Raw genomic sequence first — 24,372 nt, 5'->3', positions numbered from 1 at the left:
ATGTCCTCAGAACAATAAGTAGTGGAGTACGAAGTGAAGTACCAACAAGTCCTCCAACTCATACGAGAAAGATGTACATTACAGTAACAAAGTATTGGTACTCCACTACTTCCCACCTCTGTCCGTTAGTTCTAATTTTACTAACTTTAGAATACATTTTTTTAAAGGGTGGTTTTTATTATTTATCCAGTAGTAGGCGGTAATGCAACGTCCGGGCTGGATTGAGCGAGTCGGGCTGGTGGGACGTGGATTGCAGACCGGAAGAAGGAAGTGAAGTCGGAGACGCGTTGCAGATAGCTCAGAGAGAATCGGAAAACTCGGAAACATACAGAAAGGGTAGCATTGGACTGTTATTTTGGCGGATTTGCATACACTGTACCTTGAATGTATCATCATGTCAACCAGCTCAGATGGTAGCCAAAGAACCGATATGGAATGGATGATATCCAATCCGATTGGTCGGATTAGTCGGGTGAACCAGACAAGGCTAGCCAAAACAAAAAATCAAAAGTCAGTCAAAATTACAGCCAAGCAACTTTGAATAAAGAACTAGAACACGAGTGGAAATTTACAATATAATTCAATCAGGATGGTGGGCAGTGGCTCAGTCAGTAGGAGATTGGACTGTGAGCCGTAGGGTTGCCGGTTCAAGTCCCCGACCAGACCTAAAAATGGAGTGTGGACTGCTACTTGGAGACGTCCCAGTTCACCTCCTGCCCTGCCGTGGTGCCCTTGAGCAAGGCACCGGACAACACCCTTCACTCCCATTGCTCCCCGGGCAATGTGCAATAGCTGCCCACTGCTCCTAGTACTAGACTCCTGGTACTAGGATGGGTTAAACGCAGAGAACAAATTGCACTGTGTGTGCTGTGTGCTCTGCATGTGTGACCATGGAGGGATTCATCCCTCCCAATATTATAATATTATATATTATTACCACCCGATTAAACTTACCAAAGCAATTGAAAAAGAGATTGGAAAAATGTAATTTGCTAAGTTCATGAACAACAAGCGGGTATTGATACATAGGTAACAAACAGCAGCAGGAAAAGATTCTCGGAATGAACTCACTGAATGGGGAGAAAATTAAGGCGCATGTCCCAGGAGCAATGGCAAAACTGAGAGGAGTACCATTGAACATATCAATGGAAGATGTTAAAAATGAAATAAAAGGAGGCAAAGTAGTGGAAGCCACAAGGCTTAAAAGCAAACCGGATGGCACACTCAAAGAAACATTATCAGTTTTCATTCAGTTTGAGAGAACCTTACCTAATGCATTACAAATGGGATATTTGAACTTCATTGTTCGGGATTACATCCCCAAACCTCTCAGGTGCTAACGCATGTCAACGATTGGGGCACATAGTGCAGCAGTGTAAAGGACAGCTAAGGTGTGCGAGATGCGGAGGACAACATGAGTATGGAAAATGTGAAATGTATGAAAAGCTTAAATGTTGTAACTGCGGAGGAGATCACAGTGCTGCGTTTGGAAGGTTGTGAAGTACAGAGAGAGGCCAGAGAGTTGCAGAGAGTCAAGATTACAAACAATGTTTTATACGCAGATCAGAAGCAATAAAGAAAGTAAGGGGAACAGTAACAATCAATAAGACCCCTAGTGGAATGGAGCAGAGAATTACAATACAGTAATCTTCAAATCCAACCCCACAGCGCCACCAAGAGTAAAGAGGATGATGATTTTCTACGAGTGAAAACATTTTGAACATTATCCAGTGCTTACTAAAATGAATACTAATGTATATATACAGGAAGGAGGTGTAATAACCAGGTGTTGCTTTACTAAAGCGGATTGGGGAAAATGTAGGATATGGTGTAGTGCGTTAAATTGTAGTTTAGGCATAATCTTTGTCTCCAATATCTTTCTGTAGTTACAGTTATATGTGTTCGCTACAATAATTGACATGTCTGTTCAACAGCACCACGTTGAAGTGGAAGCCGTCTGCAGAGGAGCTGATTAAAGAGTACCAGGTAAATGTTCTGCTTGATTTGTGTTAAAATGTGTCTGCTGTTCTGTTTGTACATGGATATCTCTAAGTTCATCTTGACATTATGTGAAAAACCTCTTCAGTCTCCAGTTTTTAAGTTAACATTTAGATGAAGTACATTTTTTTACATACATTTTACTGTATAATATTTATTTATATTTTCAAACTTACTCAATTTCAATGTTTAATATTCTGATTCAAAATGGGTTTTTCAGGAGAATTGGTAGTTTGAGCCTAGAACCCAATTATTTAATCAGGTTTACTTCCTGTTTGGAACAAAGCAAACATTTAATAAACTGAGCTTACTTGTTAGTTAATATAAATTCCCATATCCACACAGTAGCTAATGTGCATATGATAATAAAGCCCTTTGAACCTTTTGAAGCTTACCCCATCCCCTTTGCTTAAAAAGAACATGTAAAATCAATGGCTACTTAAATACTAAATTAAATAGCTAGCTCAACCCAATCAGTCTTAGTAAATTCACAGAAAAGTTTACAGTATTGTATGTTAACACTGATTTACATGTTTTAACAGAATGGAGGCAAAGATATCGTAGAAAAAGGATTATGCTGAGTGTCGTGAAGATCCATGTCCCCCATGAAGTTCAGCAAAAGAAGATGCCACACCTCCCAACGTGTCCATATCCATTGAGGGATCGGAGGTGCTTGATGAGTGTAAATGTTTGGTGAACGCCTGCCTTCTGCTCACGGGCATTATCCATGCAATGAACTTAAGTAACACATCAAAGTTGAAATACGCTTCTGTCGTTTTCAAAAATCCATCTTGAACTTAATTTCCTCAAGATTTATCTTGAAAGTCCACATGTTTGCAGAAGCAGTGGTGGAATTTTGAGGTACTTGAGAATTTCATTTCCGTTGCACTCTATACTCCACTACAAATCAAAGGGAAATATTGTACTTTGTGCTTCACTATCTTATATAGGCAAGGCAAGGCAAGGCAAGTTTATTTATATAGCACTTTTCAACACAAGGTAATTCAAAGTGCTTTACAAAAAACGAAAGACATTAAGAAAATGGCATTTAAAAGAAAAGATAATAAAATATATAGAGTGTATAAAGTACAGTATAAGGTTCTGTTTTTTAATTTACCAAAAAATGTAAATATTTTTAGAAATCCTTGAGCTATTACATTTTTGTTTGTTAATATTGGATTTTTTACTACAGGGAGGGTACTCTTTGCATGTAATAATCAAACAGAATTTAGCTAATTATAGTTTTACTAACATTTTCATTACCAGACTTTCACTTGTAATAGAGTATTCTTACAGTGTGGTATGAATATTTTTTACTTAACCCTTGTGTTGTATTCGAAAGCTGTTACCGTTCATGGTGTTCGCGGGTCAATTTTGACCCATGATTTATTTCAGTTCAAACACTGAAAAATAATGACTATCATCCAATATTGTTTTAACTACATCATAACTAACTTATTATGCATTCATAACTGTACAATCCTGTTGTAATTTAATTGTATGGTTCCACAACACATTATACCACATATTGCCCACGTGTGTGTTTAGGTTCAAGTGTTAGTGTACATATTCTTTGTGAAAGGTGGAGTTCTCGTGGGGGAGGGGGACCAGAGGGATGGGAGACAAGGTGCATGTTGGGAAAAAGGTAGTGTTACAGTGGATGAAGGGGGTGGGGGTGAGGTGTCTAAAGTCAAAGATGAATCTTGATTGGGCCAAATTTGACCCCGAGTCACCCACAACAATTCTGCTGGGTCTTCACAGACCCGAACACCAAATTATACACTTTTTTTTTAGAGACCTTCAGACTTGGCTAAAATTGTCAAAATCAGTTTTGTAGTGTTTATATACATGTAGCTGTTGTGGAGGATATCATGAAGCGATAAAAAAAACTAGAGTAGTTATTATATAATTTTTACTTGAAACTGATACCAAAACACATCATAAGGGTTAATAATACTGATAATTCTTCGACCTGCTTTGTTAAGTTTAACTGATGTACTGTATGTGCAGTATTGTTAAAATCATTGTAAACTGTAGATTAATCATGGCATGTATCAGACAACAGAAAAAAAAATGTGATGTTTAAAAGTGTCTACTGTTTCATGTTTTGTAGTAGCCGCCTTAGTGTAAAAGAGTTTTATTGAATAAGAATTGCATTTGATGATACTTGATAATAAAAAAAAAAAAATCGTACTCCCCGTTTTTTTCAGTGTAGGGCAACCCAAATAGGACACTTGACGTCTAGACGGCTGCCCAATATGCATTGCGCATTCACAAGTTTTAAACTTAAACGGTTTCCCGATGTGCATTGATATATATCATTCCAAAGCTGGTAAAGACCTTTCAAATTAGCAATAATAGTCATATAAGAAAAGTATTAATCTAATAACAGAGATTTGTTCTTGAATCAACTTTTTTTTATGGAAATGTTTTTATGTAATTGTATTTAATTAATAAAATGAAAGACATTCACAGTTTATATAATTAGATATACATTATTAATGCCATACCTTTTTGCATACATTCACAGTAAATATTTCTTCAGTATGAAGTATGTCTAACAGAAGTTCAATCCATTTCTCATTTATTCTGAGAATGTACTTAACCCAATAAAAGGAGTTGTTAAATAATAGTGAAGTCACGTTGTAATAACAATAGCTCATCTCTCTCGTTCAGATTAATATTGTCTGGTTTTTTTACTTTTCTTTTTCTGCTTTACCAAATGCCACTGTGTCAAGTGTCCTATTTGATTTGCCGTATGTAGTTGTCCAATATGGCGGACCATCTCCTACATACGCAATTTAAATTGGGCAGATATGCAGATCGGATAGTCAAAAGGGGCAGAAATGTAAATGATATTGTAGGTAAGATTCAGGAAGCCATTACGGAAATTGAAAGCTGGTCTCTGACATGGGGGTTTAGATTGTCGGTTTTTTACGAGGAAAAGGATAGGTGAGGAGGTTAGGCCATATTTAACAGGCCATTGTCCTCTCAGCCTGAAATATCAATTAGTTCAATAAATGTTAAATCAAAAAAAGGAAACTTTATGGACAAGAACTAAAGAAAGTGAAGACATTTAAGTTTCTGGGAATATGGTTGGATGAGAGAGTCACATGGAGTACTCACATTGATAAAGTAGTAGATACATGTAAAAAGGTTTTAAATGTTATGAGGTGCTTGGCAGGCACTACTGTAAGTGGGGGGCTGATAAAGCTGCTTTGAGGAATGTATACACAGCCTTAATTAGATCAGTCATAGAATACGGACTAATAGTGTATGGTTCAGCTGCATACTCTTCTCTACAAAAATTAGATAGAGTCCAGGCACAAGCACTAAGGATATGCTGTGGGGCAGTCAGATCTACACCAGTGTCGGCACTTCAGAGGTCGGAGAAATACCAATTTCTTTGAGGAGAAAACAGTTCATTGTTAATTACTGGGCAAATCTACGGGGCCATAAAGATACTCACCCTACTAAACAAACTGTAAAAACAAGTTGGGAAAGTAACACAATTGTGTTTTCGGAATTATGTAAGGATTTCAAAGTTAAAGAATGGAATATTAGTCCGGCGGTGTTGTTATCAGCTGTTCCACCATGGTTGCTACCTCAACCTATAGTAGATTTATCCTTATTGAAACGGTTACATTCAATGAAAAATAAAATCAATGTGCAGGCTTATGTGAACACTGTTCTACATGAACAATATGTGCAGTTTATACAAATATTTACTGATGGATCCAAAAATCCAGAAAATGGTCAAACTTGTTGTGCATTTTATGTTCCTGAATTAAAGGTCAAAGTGGGAAAGCGAACGAGTGATCACATCGCAGTATACACAGTAGAGATGATGGCTATCTCACTAGCACTTCCGTGGGTAGAGGAAATACAGCCTATGCAAGTGGTCATTTGCTCTGACTTCAGCGCAGCTCTGGAGAGTATAAACAGATTCTCTTCAGAATGTCGTCAGGATATTTTACATGACATTTTACACATCATGTTTAGGTTAGTTCATTTGGGAATTGTTGTTCAATTTGTGTGGGTTCCAGCGCATGTGGGTATTAGAGGGAATGAGGTAGTGGATCAACTGGCATCATGTGGTTTGACAGCAAACCAGATTGATATAATGGTACCCATCAGTAGAACAGAAGTCAAATCTGTTACAAAAGTTGTTATCAAGCAACAATGGCAAAGATTATGGGACAGTAACACTAAAGGAAGATATTTATACCAGATACAAAGGGAAGTAGGAACGGAAAGCACTTGGGGGAGTAGTAGAAGAGAACAGAGCATTAACAGCAGGATACAATTGGGTCACTCTGGATTAAACTCAACAATGCATCTGATTGGAAAACATCCAAATGGCAATTGTGATGGTTGCCAACAACCAGAGACAATATATCATGTATTTGTTAGCTGCCCGGAATATAACAGACAAAGACTCATTCTGAAAACTGCACTGGAACAACATAACACCAAGGACATGGATTTCAAGTCAATATACAAAAGTAAATCAAGAAATGAAGTAAATAAGCTGATCTTCAAGTTCCTCAAAAACACTGGTCTGAGGACAAGGATTTAATATGAACATTTAATAAATCAACAGTAGGTGGCGATATATGCTTCAAGTGGAAGCGATTCGCCATTAAAGAAAAGAAGAAGAACCTAGGTGGCTTCTCGTCACTAGGTCGCAACGGTTCTCTCTCTCTGTGTGTTCCTGAGACATTGTGTGAGCTCCAGCACTACTGATCCATAATCTGTGCGTTTGGATAATCCTCCGAATGGACTGTGTGCTCTTTTTTCTGGAGCGTTTACCTCGGACTATAGAAGCTAGTTTAGCATGCTAGCTGGAAACACGTTGGCAACACTAATCAGATTGTGAATTTGATGGAGAAAAACAGTGTGTTTAACGGAGTTTGCAGGAAAAGGTGATCTAGTAAACATGAGTACAGTCCAAATGCTGCTTTCGTTGAAGAAGCTGCTACTCACTCCTGCTGGTGAAGAGATATTTGCTCTGTTTGAAAAAACGATGGCAGAGTACGAGGAGGAGCTGTCTCGTTCAAAAGAGGAGAACAAGAGACTCCAGAAACTACTGGACGCTGTTTTACAGCCTCAGCTTCGGATACACAGAGCAGGTATGTGCCCTTTACTCTTAATTAACACTTTAAACCAGGGTTGTCCAAACTACGGTCCGGGGGACAAATGCCCCTGGCCATTTTGAATCGGCCCTCAGCTAATTCAAAAAGTATAATGAAATATGTCCCACAAATGAAACTTGTGCTTTTCTCCTATTGTAATTCTTAAATATATATGTACACATATATTAGACAGTAGTATTCATGTGTTAATAAGCCCACTTTTTAAATAAATTCCGTCAATTCATGTTGATAACAAATCTTTGTTGATATAAAAAAAGCCTAATAACTTAATTACTAATAACTTTTTAAGGGATGAGCTACCAACAAGATAAATGAAACCCTATAGAGCTGTGATGTAGGCTGTTTTTTTCTTAAAGAATGCTTTTCCGGTTATTAACCATCCCCTTGTGTGTGTAGCTTTTCATAAAAAAAACTGTGTAAACGGTCTGCAAAGTCATAAACCCTCAAAGTACACCCTGTAGCAAGTACAACTCTAACACAGAAAATACCTTTTTATGCTGCCCCAGAACGCCTCATTGGAGATTTCTCTTTTTCCATTGTTTTCTTCCCAAGTATGGTGACGTAACCATGCCCAAATGGAGCTCCTCACACACACCAGAATCCCTTGGCGTCACTATCAAACGCAGTGGGAGGTCCTTTAGCGTCAATGTTCAACTATCAGGGAGTGCCATTGACTTGCAAAGAGCTCCCTGAACGTTGGTAAGCGGAGAAAACACTGACCTCCTAAACGCACCAGGAGCGTCTGCGCTGCGTTACGGCCTAAATATAGGATGAATCCTATTTTTGACGCGGCGCCTTGTTGTCTGCTTTGCTTGTTGAGGGGGTGCTCCCAAAACCTGCTCCTTCTCCTCCCCCCACCACCGTCTTTCAAGTAGGAGAATACATGCCAGCGTTCTCCTCCGGTTTACAGGCACTGTAAATTATATATATATACAATAATTATGATGATGAATGCATATTTTTTTACCACTAAAATACAGCAACACTTATTTGATTCATGTCGTTTATAACTGGAATATTACAATTATTATTAACTGTGTCTGTAGTCTACAACACAACAACATAGGAAATAACAACAATAAACACGATTTAAACAGACACAAACATAAACCATTTAACTACGTAGCCTACTACTTGTAGAAGTACAAATGTCCAGGAAATATTCCAAAATCAACAACAACTGCGAGGCTGCACACACGACGCTCCGCTTCCGCAACGTTTTGAAACGCGCCTGGTGTGTTAGGTCGCAGGAGGAGGTCGCAGTTGACAACACATGACGGGATGCCTCGTCCTAAAAAGCCCCGGCACCAGCTTACAAAGCTGCGATAGGCAAGATGCCGAAAACGCCTATAAGGGGAGGAATGGATGATATAAGTGTATATATGTATATTTACACATGTTTATTTTGCACATTTCTAAAAATAAAGTTTGATGGAAATACTTAGTAGCCTTTCTCCCCTGAATTATTTGCTCCTGTAACATATCATTCATATATAGCAAACCATGATTTGATTTTTCATCAAACACAGTAGTAGTAGTTATTACAGGTAAAAATAACTTACTCTTCTTCCGTTCTACGCCTCAAAGGCATATACTGTATATATAAAGCTCAAGGGTCTATAATCGAATCTGTACATGTTATGGCGGTTCTGCAGAAGGTGTGGGGTATGTATGGTGGTATATCTTGGCATATAATGTTGTGTGCTACTGTTGGTGTTCAGCTAGCTGGCTACATAATGTTGTAACTGTCAGCTAGGCTACTTTTCTAATTTCTTTGCATCAGACGTTTACCACTTCGGTAGGCATCATGGCGCAGTTTCCACAAGTGCACCTAAATAACAACTGTTGTAGGTACAGTTCGGTTAGTTAGCCTATAACATATACGGCTGTACAGACGCCATTATATAACTGATGTTGAGATGTTCCGCTCGGAGCAGAAAAAAGCACTGTTAGACATGGGCGGAGCCTCTCTGGTGCACACAGGGGGGGGGGGAGCTCCAACAAGCCATAGAGAACCGCAGTGACGTGTCCTAAAACCCGGAAGTAAGTTAGCATTTTTAGCACTTCCGGTTCCTTCGTCAAAAAAGCAATGTATTTTCTCCATAGGGTTTTGGAAAATAGCTCGAAATAAGGTCTGTGGTTGACACAAATTTAAGAGATAAATCACGTTTTGTTCTAAGACAGTAGATACTAGGGCTGTGCGATTATGGCAAAAATCATAATCACGATTATTTGGGTCAATAATTGATATCACGATTATTTTGACGATTATTCATTGACTATTTATTGAACATTAAAACAAATAATATTTTACCAATAAACAAGATAAACAAATATGTTGGAGCGCACTTCCAAAACCATACTAAACATATATTATTAATATGATAAATAAAAATAAATTAGACTAAAATAAATGAAATCAAATATGATGCAGAGCACTGTCACAACCTGCTGAAAACTCCTTAACATGTAGCCAACATTTTGGTAAAACATATTCAACATATTCCACTCAGTTAAACGTTGAAGGCTGGCCAACCGTCATGGTCCAGAAGTAACAGGAAATAAATGTTGAACTACAATTTAAGACCAAATAAAAATGTTTAGGCCACCATGGCAAATGCTGGTAGGGCTGCTCATGTCATCTCTTAAAGATTTGTTGCAAGAAACACCAGCCTGTTTACATGGTCTGCTTTCAGAGATGAGCGCAGGCAGGTGACAAGCCACCTGTACTGAAGAACCTCAGCCACGCCCCGACACATGGGGTGACGCCGGCCAATTACAAAGCTGTGATGCGTTCAAGTGCATTATTCTGGAACATGAAGATTATGTTACAGGACATTAACGATAAAACAGAATATTGTTGTTCTATTTTTAGACACATCTCGCGATCGACTAGTTGGGCACCCCAGGGCTAGACCATAGGTGCGTTGTGGTCGCAAAGTAGTCAGCTGAAGCCACATCTCTCTCAACTTCCCCACAGCATTTGTCATATAGTGCAGGCAGCGCAGACCTGCTGAAATAATACCGAGACGGCATCGCGTAACGCTTGTCCAACGTGTTGACAAGTTGCTTAAAGCCCTGGTTGCTAACGGTGCTAACTGGGCACATATCTTTAGCGATGTGAAATGTAATGGCAAAGTATTTAGTGGAAATAGTTTTACCCTTCTTTTTAACGAGTTGCTGCTCTTGTTCTGACATCTTCGCTCGCGCTGAACACTCCCAACACATGTCACTCCCACGTGGCCGAGTGGGCTTTTAGGGAGGGGCTAAAGCGCACCTAGTAAAATAATCGTATTTTGTCAATTATGCTGTTTTCATAATCGTCGCAAACCATAAACGTAATCGCGATTAAAATACGATTAATTGCACAGCCCTAGTAGATACATCAGCAGTGACCCCACTGGTGATTTTTGAAGAGTTTACGTGTCTGAAAAACGATGGTTGTTACCGAGTGGCTGAATAGGACTACAGAAATGGTCGAGTCCGTTGTACGTCATTACGCCTACACACGTAAACACTCCCGCTAAGTTTGTTTTCCCCTGTGTTCTGCTTGAAAGCAAGTACCTGCCTATCTTTAGTAGCCTATCTGTAGTCTCTTTAGTATCTGTATATCTATATCTTACCATTAGAATCTCTATTTTTGAAATGGTCATTTTTAACACCGTAGTTTTATAAATTATAGAACAATTAATTACCAGTGTTTTCCAATTTTACTCGGCAGTTCGTTTCGTTGGCTAACGTTAGCTAAAGCTAGCGCTACTAGTTAGCTACGCAATGGTTTGTTGCTTTGCTCCGGGTTGCAGCCACAGGTCTTCGCATGAAACGTGCTCGTTCTATCGTTTCCCGGCCAATGTTTTCCAAAGGAGAGTCTGGATTCGTGCCATGAGGTAAGCTGACGTTACATTGTTGTCCATGTCACGGTGAAATGTAAATGATGGGTAGTGTATCGCCGTTTTAGAGATGGCACTGCTGAAAAGACCGCAACATAAGTAAAGATAATGAATACATCCTATTAAAACCTGTGTGGCTTATATGATAAGTCTAATTAGTACAAGCAGCATAACGTTTCACCATGTGACTAAAGATTGAAGTCAGGGAAATCAGTTTGACATATTGAACTAATAACAAATCACCTCTGCCTGGCAGAGAACTCTCTGCTCCATAGCTTCTCTTGGACGTAACATCACATGTACATTTTACATTTATATTCAATTTAATATTCCATCCCTAACATACTTTTGTATATATAATAACTTATATTTTGTTTTTCTTGTTATGCTGCTGCAACACAAACATGTCCCCAATTGGGATCAATACAGTAATATCTTAATTAATTAAGAAATATAACTATTATAATTAGTGTAGTAGCTGACACCTATTTTCAATATGGATTAATCTACCTTTATTTCTTTAGTTCAATTTTGATCTATAAAAATGTCAAAATAGTGAAAATGTTCACGAGACAAAGTGCAAGGTTATATATTTAGATGTTTTGCTCCTCAGACAATGCCATGCTTGCCACAATTGCCTCAGGTCCCTGATGCCCAACATATTTGAGAATTTCAGGAACAGTAAGTGTTTCCAAGCTGTAGTGTTCCTCTTCTGGCTCGGGGGAGAGAAGCCAAGATATTCCTGAGAACCTGCCCCCAAGTCTGTCCCTCAGCGAGTCACGATCTTCGGAGGTGGGCTCTCTTGTCAGCGGGTTGAATGACTTATTGGTTGGAGGAAATAGCTCCTCCACTGAATGCGTACGTTTAGCTGCCTTTGGCTTCTTCCACTGACAGGTGTCAGTGCAGCTGAAATTGTGGATGGCAAAGATGGCTAATGCAGCCGCATGACTGCATTTCCATTCTCCACGTGGGCATTCACATTTTGTGGAGAGAATTCCCTCTTCTCCTGTAGATACCTGTGGTGGTGGGATTGTTTTATTATTTAAAATATATTTACATTTGTAATGCCTTCCCAATTATCCCTTTTAATTGTTTATAGCCTACTGTATGTTTATTTCATGAATATTTCTGTGTTTTCTGGTGTGTAAAATTTGTAATCTTGGGGCCTCTTCTCTTTAACGTCTACATGCTACCACTGGCTCAGATAATGAAGAACAACAAAATAAGTTACCATAGCTATGCAGATGACACACACATTTACGTAACCATTTCACCAGGAGACTATGCTCAAATTCAAACACTGAGTAAGTGCATTGAACAAATCAATGACTGGATGTGTCAGAACTTTCTCCAATTAAACAAAGATAAAACTGAGGTAATGGTTTTTGGAGCCAAGGTGGAACATATAAAAGTTAGCGCTGAGCTTCAGTCTGCAATGTTCAAACCAACAGATAGAGCCAGAAATCTAGGTGTAGTCATTACATGGACTCTGACCTGAGTTTCAACAGTCACATTAAAACAGTTACGAAATCAGCCTACTATCACCTAAAGAACATAAGGATTAAAAGACTAATGTCACAGCAGGATTTGGAAAAACTTGTCCCGTTATCTTCAGTAGACTGGACTACTGCAATGGTGTCTTCACAGGTCTCACTAAAACATCTATTAGGAAGCTGCAGCTGATTCAGAACGCCGCTGCTCGAGTCCTCACTGACACTAAGAAAGTGGATCACATCACTCCAGTTCTGAAGTCTTTACACTGGCTTCCTGTGTGTCAAAGAATAGATTTCAAAAATACTGCTGCTGGTTTATAAAGCACTGAATGGTTTAGGCCCAAAATACATTTCTGACCTCCTGCTAAATGATGAAGCATCCAGATCTCTCAGGTCTTCAGGGACTGGTCAGCTTTCTGTGCCCAGAGTCAGAACTAAACATGGAGAAGCAGCGTTCAGTTATTATGCTCCAAACATCTGGAACAAGCTCCCAGAAACCTGCAGGTCCGCTGCAACTCTGACTACTTTTAAATCCAGCAAGAAGACTTTTCTTTTTGCCGCTGCTTTTAATTGAACTATTCATATCTTAGACTGCACTGTAACTTTTATCCATGTATTTTTTCTTTTAATGTTTATTTTATTAGCTTTTCTTTTTAATGACTGGTTTTAAATGCCATTTCTTAATGTCTTTCATTTTTTGTAAAGCACTTTGAATTGCCATGTGTTGAAAAGTGCTATATAAATAAACTTGCCTTGCCTAATAAAGATTTCATGTGACACATAAAATGGATTTGTTGATGGGAATTAATGTGAATAAATTAACTCTAGGTTAACGGTACTCTTGCTATAACTACTTACCGACACTCTATAAACCTTGTCCCTCATGCTAGCCCTGACAACACCGGTAAGCACACCTTCATCTAGGCTGCACGTGTCCTGACTTGTAGTGGTTCTCTCCTCTATCTCCATTCTTCTTGTCATCTTTGTAAAACGATATCAGACTGGTAATTGACACAGCCATGACTTCTAGTTAAATTCAGTGTGGCTAAAATGAAAAGCTTTGTTAAAATATGCAAGCACGCGGAAGTCAAAGTCAGCTTTATTGTAAACAAATTCTACATGTGTTATACATCCAGAAATATCGTTTCCCACAGTGTGACATGTAGCCTATACATAAAACAAAAAGGGCCTAGATAAACGGGGTATACAGTTTAAAATGTTAATATATTTAAAGTGTTCAAAGTGCAGTTTCAGTGCAAGTCAGTTGAAACGATCTTAAGTTGGCGTGACGTTGAAGTCGTGCGACCCTGCTGCTGTACTGGCTTGTAGTTCTTGTATAGCATAACGTTAGCATTTCGCTTTTGGCGACTAGATTTATGATTCAAAAATTATAAAAGTAGGAGAGACATGTGGAGATTATCCGGCTGAACAAAACGTGATCCTTCTCTTAAATGTGTGTCAACCACAGACCTTATTTCGAGCTATTTTCCAAAATCCTATGGAGAAATTGCATTGCGTTTTTGACGAAGGAACCGGAAGAAGTTTACATCCGGGTTTTAGGACGCGTCACTGCGGTTCTCTATTTAGGACAGAGTGAATACAGAGATGCTGTATGAGAAAACCAATGTGAGTTTGGAAAATTGCACAATATAAATCTATTCTAGTTCTCTACCTCAACAATGGAATTATGATCAGTAGAAATGGCCATGACATGGGACCTTCAAACTTTAACGGACATGTTGACCGGCGAAAAAAAATCTAACTGAAACTCTGCTGCACGGTCCCCTCGTCCCTTGGAAGAGTCGGAGAGGTGGGTGTTTGTCATCTGCTGGTGGACTACCGGAGAGAATTACAGCGCTTGCCTCGGGGAGGGATTGAATTACAGCAGCAGGAGCAAATGCTTGCCTCGGGGAGGGAGAAAAAGAGCCAGAGCATCCACAGCGGAGAATAAACAGAAGGGCAACCATGGAAACCATGCGCGGGAAGTCTTCTTCGCTGCTTTTGTGACAGACTACAGCGCCACTTACAGGCCTGGCATATGTACTACAGCAGGGGTCGGCAACAGGCGGGCCGCGATCCGGACCCAGACGCCGACCTATACGGACCCGGACCTATAATCAATACATGAATAGGGCATTTCAATTTTGATGGGGTGATTCTATTTTAAACGCCGCCGACAGGGGGCGAAAGAGACAAGTGAGCGATACAGAGAGAGAAACACAGAAGAAGAGATGAGAGCGCGGCAGAGAGAAGCGGAGAGGAAAGTGAGTGAAGAGAATAATTAGCGATACAGGGAGAGGAGAGTGAACAGGCGTGTTAGCGGCAGACAGGGAGAGACAAATAATTACACATGGCGCTCTCCAAGAAGAGGAAAGTGGACAGTGAGAACAGAGCTTTTAACCCTGAGTGGACGGACTAATTCATGTTCATCCTGCCCACTGGGAGCACAGAACCAGTGTGTCTCATTTGTTCAGAGACCGTGGTGCTCATTAAAAGTGCCAAAATGCCACTATGAGACAAAACACAAAGTGTTTGACCAAACATTCCCGCTCAAGTCAGAACTGAGGTCACAAAAAATAAGCAGTCTCAGAGCCCAATATGATCAGTCGACCAGGATCAAAATTAAAACTAAATATAGTTCCAGGGCAGGCTAACCGAGGCTAACCAATGAGCACCTGCTTGTGTGTATATGAGAATGGCCCTGACACAATTTCTGCCCAGATTTACAAACTCCTGGCAGTACAAGCTCGAGCTCAATTCTCCCACTGAATAAAAAAAAAAGTGAGTGAGGGACTGTCTGCAATATAAGAGGGAAGGAAAGAGAAACTTTAAAACTGTTCAATTGTTATGATGTGTAAAGACTGATATTGTTCTGAAACTGTTAATAGTTTAGCAGGAAGGCCCCTCAGATTTTGAGATACCCCTACCCGAGGTAGAACGAATGACAATGATTTTTCTTATCTTTAGGGTCTCCCATTAATTAAATTGATTGTTGTCAAATTTTATTTTGGGGGAAAAAATGTTTTTTTGGTTGTTCTTTAGAACTACCACAATCCCTGAAAAAGAGCCAAATTAGACCAGGCCGAATGTGGGAAAGGTGACAAAAAAGCCCATAACTTGAGAATGATCACTCTTTTCCTCTTCAGATTTTCTGAGGTATGAACCAGGTGGCTATCAACAAATATTTAATTATGTAACTAAAAAAATACTGAATTATAGTCCTGTAAACTTAGCTTTAGTTTAGACGGAAATTGTACTTTTGGTAATAGGAACATAGGACTCAATCACTTTTCTCTCATTTATCAGAAATACAGTAATCCCTAAAAAAATATACCATTACTGAATTGTCTAGGGTGCTATTGAAGACTAACCAGTAGTTGTATGGAAATATCTGGTACAGTTCTATTTCAAATGAGATTTCTTTAGACATAGGCCTACCTCTTCTCTGATAGTCAAATTCCGAATGGTGACATAATAGCCTATAAGTTAAGATAGCTCACTCTGTTGGTCATTATATTTGTAGAGGGAAATACCAGGTGGCTGAACTACATCACCAAATAGTCAGAATAAGAGTAACCCAATAAAATAAAGTGTATCAGTTCTAAATTGCAAGCCTCTAAGTCTAAAACATAGGTGTAAATAGTACAGGTTTTATTGAAACTGGAACCTTAATTCAAAGTACAGTATACAAATCATCAAATAATTTGGTGAGAAGTCAAGTATATAGATACTAGAATATAATGTTAAATGTCAGGTTCCTCAGAAACGTTAGTGGACACATTTTGACATTCTGCACAGCAGGTGCAGAACCCCGTACAGGGAAGGCCAACGGAGAGGCACTGGCACTTTCCACTCCCTCCACACTTTGCATCTTTGCAATACAAGTGAGTAATGTCTCTCACTTCTGTAGGTGCTGGGGTTTTTGTAAATAGCAGTGGTTGAATGGCCCCATCTCTGACAATCCACCCCTTGCCAATAGGACTCCATAACCCTTTATAGGGCACTCATTGAAATACTTTGAAATTCTAAATTTCAACCCTAGAGTGTTATTGGAGGACATAACGATACTGTTTTACTTTTGTGAAATTTTCCAAAATATTTAATTTTCATATAAAAAATCAAGGTCAATGAAGTGATCATACATGGTTCCTTGCCCGTTTCTGGTAAACAAAAAAAAGTATGACAAAAATACATATAGGGTGAAAGGAATATTTATTTTAGAACATTAGAACATAACTATGCACTTAAATACAATATAAAAAGAGTGTAGTCGTATGAAATATAATATATATTATGTAAACGTTTTAGTGCAAGGGTATGAAATAAATATTTGTAATGTAAACGTTGTAGTGCAAGGGTATGAAATAAATATTTGTAATGTAAACGTTGTAGTGCAAGGGTATGAAATAAATATTTGTAATGTAAACGTTTTAGTGCAGGGGTATGAAATATGTTTGTATATAATGTATTTAATATGTAGTATACATGTTGACCTGCCCAGGGACTGCAGATGGGAAATTAGCAAACTGCTATATTCTGTTCCTTTTTAACATGGTCCCTGAAAACTAAGCTAACTAACAAAACATACATAACATGAGAAATTAGTCAAATTCCTCATGGTAACTGACAAAACAGTTACGCTCCGCATTCATGCAGAGGTGGACCTTGCAGACCCTGCAGACCACATTTGACCTTACAATGTTGCCTTTCCTGCTGCAGTACTTGCAGGTCAGGCGATTGGCATGTACAGGGGCATGGAAGAGGGAGGGATCAAACCGCACAGCCACATTTGGGGTGTGGCTGCGGTGTCCACGGACAGGCTGGGGGTCAGCAACGGTCATGCTCTCAACCAATGAAGATGAGCTTCTTCGGGAGCTAGACTTAACTGGCCACTGGTTGCTGGCAGCCCTGAACACCTGAATTCTGAAGCTTTTCAGAGGCACGCCATTCACACCAAGGGCCTTGCAGTCCCGCCTGTACATGATCCAGGCATTTGTGAGGCTGACATCAATGGCGTATGCAAACATACGCATGTACCACCTCTTGGACTTCATGGGGGTGCGGTAGAGATGGACCAACATGTCACTCTTATCAATGCCCCCCATGTTGGCATTGTAGGTCCGGATGACAGCTGGACAGCTCACCGGCTCCTTTGTCTTCGTCTCACTGCAGTACCTGATGACTGAGGACATAGGCTCCACCCCCATGTCTGTTGACAGCAGAGATACCGTTCTGTTGTCCTTCCACCTGACAGCCAGGATCCCATCATCACTCATGATGTAGTCACATGTTCCACGAGGGACAGCCTTTTTCTCCATTTCCTTGATGGACTTGAGCGGGGGCTTTCCAATTCTATTGTCCATGGCTGTCCCTGTATACCTGCAGTTCTGGTCTCGGAGGTACCGCACTAGCTCCAGGCTGGTGAAAAAGTTATCCGCAAAGATGGCTGTGGTGCTGGGGGAGGACATGGTACTTGCCAGGACAGAGACAATCTGGCTGGTGGCACCCATGGCTTGTTGTTCAGGTGTCAGGGGGACACCGTGGGCCTCCAGAGTAGTCTTCCCCTGGTAGAGCACCATGTCGTGGATGAAGCCATCCGCAGAGGCCCTGGAAAACAATTTAAAACCCCACTTGTCTGGCTTGGTCTTTATATACTGCCTCAGGTTGCCGGCTGTCTTCCCTTTGTAGGCAACCATCACCTCATCCACAGACTGTTTGGGGGTCTGCGGCTCACGCCTGAAGGCAGAATTGAGGAAAATGAACAGTGGCCGGATTTTGAAGAAGCGGTCAATGGAACCAGGAAGCTCAGTGTTGTCATTGAAATGGACAACCCTTTTCAGCAGCCTGAACCTCTTTGAGGACATCAGGTTGGCAACTTGAGGGATTCTGGTCTCCATGGCCCAGTAATCTTCAACAGATGGGAGCTCTGAAATCCCCATATACATCAGGATGGACAGAAATGTCATTATCTCATTCTCATTGGTGGTGAAAGTGGTGTTAATGTCCTTTGAGTGGCGTACAAATTAGTTTGGTAGGTGATATGAGTAACAATTTCGGGGCCAAAGTACCTTGTGAAGTACTGAAAAGGGGTTTTAATGTAGTCAGGGGGAGAGTGCTGGTATTCCGGCAGTTCTGGGTTTTCCAGGTCAGCTTTGTGCCAGGTGGTTGGCCTTGCTGCTGACTTCCTGGGTTTGGTGGGCCTCTTGGCTTGTAGTGCTGGCTGCTTGTCGTCATCGTCGTCATCGTCGTCGTCATCATCATCGACCTGGAGCACTGCAGGCTGCATGCACCTCCTCTTGGCAGAGGGGTCCATGTCACTTGGGCCTGGAATGTCCAGGTTATGAGTGGGTGGGACAAAGTCAGGGTCTTCCACATCGTCATCTTCCTCCTCGTCATCGTCACTGATGGCAGGGTGTGCTGGCACAATGACAATATCCTTTCTCTTGGAATAAAACATCCGAGTGGACAGTTGCTAAAAATTAAACACATGCAACAAAACTGTTATAAGGTCATAACACTGACAAAATAGATAAAATAGAATATCATATTCACTATTTATAGCTTGAAAATGTCTAGAAATTGGTTAAACTTTTCACTGAATCACTGTATAGTGTTATACAAACCTTTGGCAACATTATAATATAAAATCCTAAATTGTATTGCCTTATTTGTAATTAAAATGTGCTATGTATGGCTTCCGCATCGGGTAGACAGTTGCTAAAAATTAAACACATGCAAAAAAACATAAAACAACTGCTATAAGGTCATAAAACTGACATAATAGATAAAATAGAATATCATATTCACTATTTATGGCTTGAACATTTCTAGAAATGTGTTAAACTTTTCACTGAATCACTGAAACACATTTGCTTCCCAAGCAACTTCTCTCCAGCTCTATATCTTCATAGGGATTCTCCTTGGAGGGAGGATCTATTATGTCCTCGTAGACATTCTCTTCTGATAAAGTGCGTGTTAGGCCCAGCCTGGACTGAGCGTACCAGTCCGCCCTGCAGCCTTCTGTGGACGACTGGAGCAGATCCTCAAATTCATAGGATTTCCTGTTATTACTGTCCCGGGCTTTGTCTGCCCAGGTTCTCCTGCACACTCCAGGTTATACAAACCTTTGGCAACATTATAATATAAAATCCTAAATTGTATTGCCTTATTTGTTATTAAAATATACTATGTATCGCTTACTAGACGGATCGGGCGTATGTCCAAATATGGTCATATCCTACTAACTCCAGTGTTTACCTGAACGGGGCGTATGATCAAATATGGTGCCCGAACTTTTCATGCCGTATTTTCACTAATTTCACTCACTTTTCCGCTAACAACACAAATGTCCTAACCTAGCACAACTATTCAACCATACAATGTGTGAGTTTCGTCAACTTACCATGGTTAGTTTTGTTGTTTCACAGAATTCCGTGAATGCACGGAGCCGCAAAATTGCCTTTTTCCGGATTCCGAGAAAACCGGAAGTTTGAAACGTTTCAGGTCTCTGCTGATTGGTCAAATTCCCCAATGGCGGGCTTTGTGGCGTAGAGTTATCTTCGCTGATTGGCTGGGAGAAAACCATATGCTTCTCGACCTCACTGAGTCGCAGCAGTGACGCCATGTTTGGTGTGTGCGGAAGTGATCAAATATGGTTCCTCGCCCCATAAAGGGATAACAAGGGTTTGGGTTTCGGCCTGTGACACCATATCGCTGTCGGAAACATTGCTCTTTACATGTTGTTGAAATGCATCTTTTTTCCATATAGCAGAAGCGCAAATTCTCTTGCGACTGGCAAAGACTCTTCCAAGCTGGCAGAGAGTCCAAAATGTGAGTGCAGCCAGTGAGTGCATGACATGCTGGTAGACAGTTAGATATGTAGTTGTCGCCAGCTTCAGGACCATCTCCAACTAAACGGCCTCTTTGAGAAATTCCAGTCTGGTTTCCGTTCCGCCCACAGCACTGAAACAACTTTGTGGCTTTGTTTTTTTTTTGTTACTTCCCATTGTAAAGTGTCCTTGGGTTTCGTGAAAGGCGCTATAGAAATTGAAATTATTATTATTATTAACACTGTACATATTATTGTTTGCCCGTGGGATTAGTATTATCGGTAGTGAGAGCCACTGCGGTCAACTCAGCCGTCTCTCGCGTTTGCTTGGTGAAATGAGCAGTTCTTCATTTTTGAGTGCGCGATTTATAGCGCGATTTATAGCGCGATTTATAGCGCCTTTACGGTAATCGCTGAGAACGCAAGAGTAAAAGAATGCATGTTTTTTCTGCTTCATGCGATACAAATTATTTTTACCATAAATTCTTAAAAAAACTAACACTGTTTGACACAGTCCTATTTTGACTGCTACCAACAATAAAATGAAGTACTTTTACTGTCTTTTTTCTGGGTAATACTCTCAAATTCCCCTCCTGAGAACAAAATCATGCCACTTCTGCTATATTTGATGAGATAAAATGATTTTTAGCCAAACATTCTTAATAAAAAGGATACTGTTGGACTCAGTACTTGTTAGACTACTACCACAAGTACAATCAAGTACTTTTACTGTGTACTCTTTTAGTAATACTCTGTCAAACTCCCCTCCCGAGTACAATAATTCATGTATTTGCTATATCAGATACCTCTACTGTAGATCTATCCGCTGTTCCACTGTGGCAGCTTTTTAATCACTGCCCCCCTGGTGGATCCATGATCCATTGCAGCTGGTTTCATTATAATTAAATGTATTTATCAAGGGGGCGTATCAAGTCCTGCGGGGGGTTTTCCTTTCCAGCAGGGGCCCACCCCGTGCAGATCACGGACCCGCACGGGTAGGCGTCTGAAATGAAGTGCTACATCTGTAGGTGTTAATTTAACTCCATTTAGCTACTTTTCGTCTTGCCTGAAACCGTTAAATATCCAACCACTCACCTCACTTTGCCTGTCCGTCAGTGGTTAATCAGCCGAAAATATCTGCGCACTGTCACATCACTTTAAAAAAAAACGTAATCATCTGCTGCTTTGCTTTTCGTAGTCATCATCAATCTGTCAGGTTGAAGTTCTTCTTTTGATAATGGCGAATCGAAACCAGGTGGTTCACTTGTATATCGTAATAAAATAAAAGTCATGTCCCTGTTAAATGCCTTCATTCAATGAAAGCAACTACAAGACCGGGACTATTTTCACCACACAGGAATATGTCATCGCTACTGCCATGTTATCAGGCCATGGAAAGTTGTAGAACAATACAAATCACAACTCGCACTGTTCAGTCAAATTTACTATGATTTACAGGTCATTGAGCTGGCTTACAAAGCTGAGTTTAACTATTAACAACTTATGAAACGAAGTAGAAATTGATATATTAAGTGAAAGTAACTTAAAGAAAAAAGTTACAATAACTTAAAGATCAAATCCTTTTTTACCGTGTACTGTTTCAGAAATAATGCTTGAAGTGGTTTGGAACATAATATGGCATTTATTCACGGCAGCGTTTATCTGAGTTTCTCCCGGTAGAACATTCTCTTGGCAGGGGAAAGCTGTGTGATGCTACAAAGGGGGGTTGCTAGCAGCAGCTGTTCCATTTAAAGCTACGATCACAGAATCAGCCTTTTTGGAACAGGGCTGGAATAGAGGGGTATGAGGCATGGCTACAATGGGTGATCTGTTTGTGAAGTTTTTTGCTTAAAATACCAGTCATGTTTTGTATAGGTATGGCCCTACAATATATTTGTAGTATTACCATTCTATAGGCGTAGTGTAGCTGTGAACGATCCCAAATACAATTGGAAGTGGAAAGGGGCTGGGCTACATAAGGTGAATTGAGCCAACAAAAATACACAATAGGTGGGACTAAGAAAGACAATATTAAAGTATAAAAACAAAGGCATTATTAGGGCTGCAAAATGTCTCTCATTTTAATGGTGATTAGATTTTTAAATGCTAACACTTAACAGTTTTTTCTGACTGTGTGTTTCTTGCAGACGTCCAGCAGCTGGTGGTGGTTAAAGAAGAGGTTCTCCCTGACCAGCAGGAGTGGAGCACCAGTCTGGACCAGGAGGACCCAGAGCCCCGCCCACACATTAAGCAGGAACAGGAGGAACTCCGGATCAATCAGGAGGGAGAGCAGCTTCAGGAGCTGGAGGAGACTGATATCACCAAGTCCACTTTCACTCCTGACCCTGTGAAGAGTGAAGATGATGCAGAGAAACCTCAGTCCTCACAGCCTCATCAAAGACAAACTGAACACATGGAAACAGAAGCTGATGGAGATGACTTTCGAGGACCAGAACCAGCCAGGAACTCGGATCCAGAGAGCAGCTTACAACCAAAGACTGAGGACGACACTGAACCTGATTGGAAGGAGCCCAGAGAACCTGCATCAGGCTCAAACTCACTGAAAAATAGACATAAACCCGTCAGTGATCTACGACGTAGTGCTGCAAAGAGACCATTGAGCTGCTCAGTCTGTAAGAAAGCTTTTTCACTGAGTGGAAATTTAAAGGTACACATGAGAGTCCACACAGGAGAGAAACCCTTTAGCTGCTCAGTTTGTACAAAAGCTTTTTCACAGAGTGGAAGTTTAAAGGCACACATGAGAGTCCACACAGGAGAGGAAATATACAGCTGCTCAGTCTGTGAGAGAGCTTTTTCATGGAGTGGAAGTTTAAAGGCACACATGAGAGTCCACACAGAAGAGGAAATGTTCAGCTGCAATGTTTGTGACAAAAGATTTAAATGGCGTAATCATTTCAATAGACACAAGTGTGTTGGTCGTCAGTCCTCAAAGCTTAATTAAATTCAAACTGAGGATAACTAAGAGGCAGAACCTCCAATCAGCATCTCAGCTAAACACATGGAAACAGAAGCTGATGGAGAGAACAATGAATCAGTCTTATGACAGTTCACACATGAGAAAAATCTGCCTGACTGGATAAACATTGTTGCACAGCATTCATATAAGACTTAAATTAACTCTATCTTTATCAACATAAGTGGACAATATGTTTAATGTTTTTGTCATACTGATTTTCTGATTTATAAGTTAACCACTGATGCCGTTACATGTAATACGTTAGAATAGAATAGACCACTGATGAACCATTTTATTGTGGATTGAGGGCTCCATAAAGAGATCTAGGATGATTTGATGTATTGTTCTCTATTTCTAAATGTTTTGTATCATTGCTATCCTGTTAATGAGCCCTGTTTTACATAAATATACCGGTTATCTGATTGTTTTTGCTTCTGTAACTGTAAGGGAACACATTTGCCTATTTTGTATCCTGATGACCTAATGCCGTTACATGTAATACGTTAGAATAGAATATCTTTATTGTCATCACACATCAGTGTAACGAAATTCAGTTGGCTTCTCTCACTGCAGTACATAAATAAGAACACATCCATAAAATAAGTGATAAAGCAGAGATAGTAGCAATAATCAGGGTCATCACTTAAATGCACTTTACCAGAATGTTAAAATACATTTTTAAAGATTATTTAATAAAGTAAAGCTACAATGTTTAAATATAAATAGTTACTAAAAATACCTGTTTTCTACTTAGTAGTAGTAGTAGTAGAACTCTCTGCTGGAACTGCTACCCCCGCGACCCGACCACGGATAAGCGGGAGAAGATGGATGGATGGATGGATTTTCAAGGTTTTTTTATATGATATTCCAGCTATTAGCTGCTGCAAACTGAAAGGCGGAGCGGGCAAAGGATGTATGGGCTTTGGGGATCTTTAGCAGTATGTTTGTAGCTGACCGGGTGTTGTGCGTCGGGGGTGGGCGGAGTTGTAGTAATTGTGAAGGGGTAGAAGGGGATGAGGCCTAGGAGTGT

At 40.1% G+C, this 24,372-nt stretch overlaps 1 protein-coding gene across 1 annotated transcript; it reads left to right on the top strand.

The window, feature by feature from the left end:
* Positions 1–6,659: 6,659 nt before the first annotated feature.
* Positions 6,660–23,750, top strand: LOC139434894 (zinc finger protein 583-like). Its single transcript, XM_071204943.1, has 2 exons — positions 6,660–7,130; positions 22,513–23,750. The coding sequence occupies exons 1-2, from the start codon at positions 6,938–6,940 to the stop codon at positions 23,325–23,327; spliced, it is 1,008 nt and encodes a 335-aa protein (XP_071061044.1). The 5' UTR covers positions 6,660–6,937; the 3' UTR covers positions 23,328–23,750.
* Positions 23,751–24,372: the final 622 nt, after the last annotated feature.

Source organism: Pseudochaenichthys georgianus, chromosome 12 (genome assembly GCF_902827115.2).
Source record: "Pseudochaenichthys georgianus chromosome 12, fPseGeo1.2, whole genome shotgun sequence".
NCBI classification, from domain to species: domain Eukaryota; kingdom Metazoa; phylum Chordata; class Actinopteri; order Perciformes; family Channichthyidae; genus Pseudochaenichthys; species Pseudochaenichthys georgianus.
The sequence above is the reverse complement of the archived record's forward strand: the minus strand, read 5'-3'. Positions and strand labels throughout refer to the sequence as shown.

Coding starts and splice junctions, on each gene's coding strand:
- LOC139434894 (XM_071204943.1), top strand. CDS start 6,938: ATGAGTACAGTCCAAATGCTGCTTTCGTTGAAGAAGCTGCTACTCACT. Junction 7,131..22,512: donor GCTTCGGATACACAGAGCAG/GTATGTGCCCTT, acceptor TGTTTCTTGCAG/ACGTCCAGCAGCTGGTGGTG.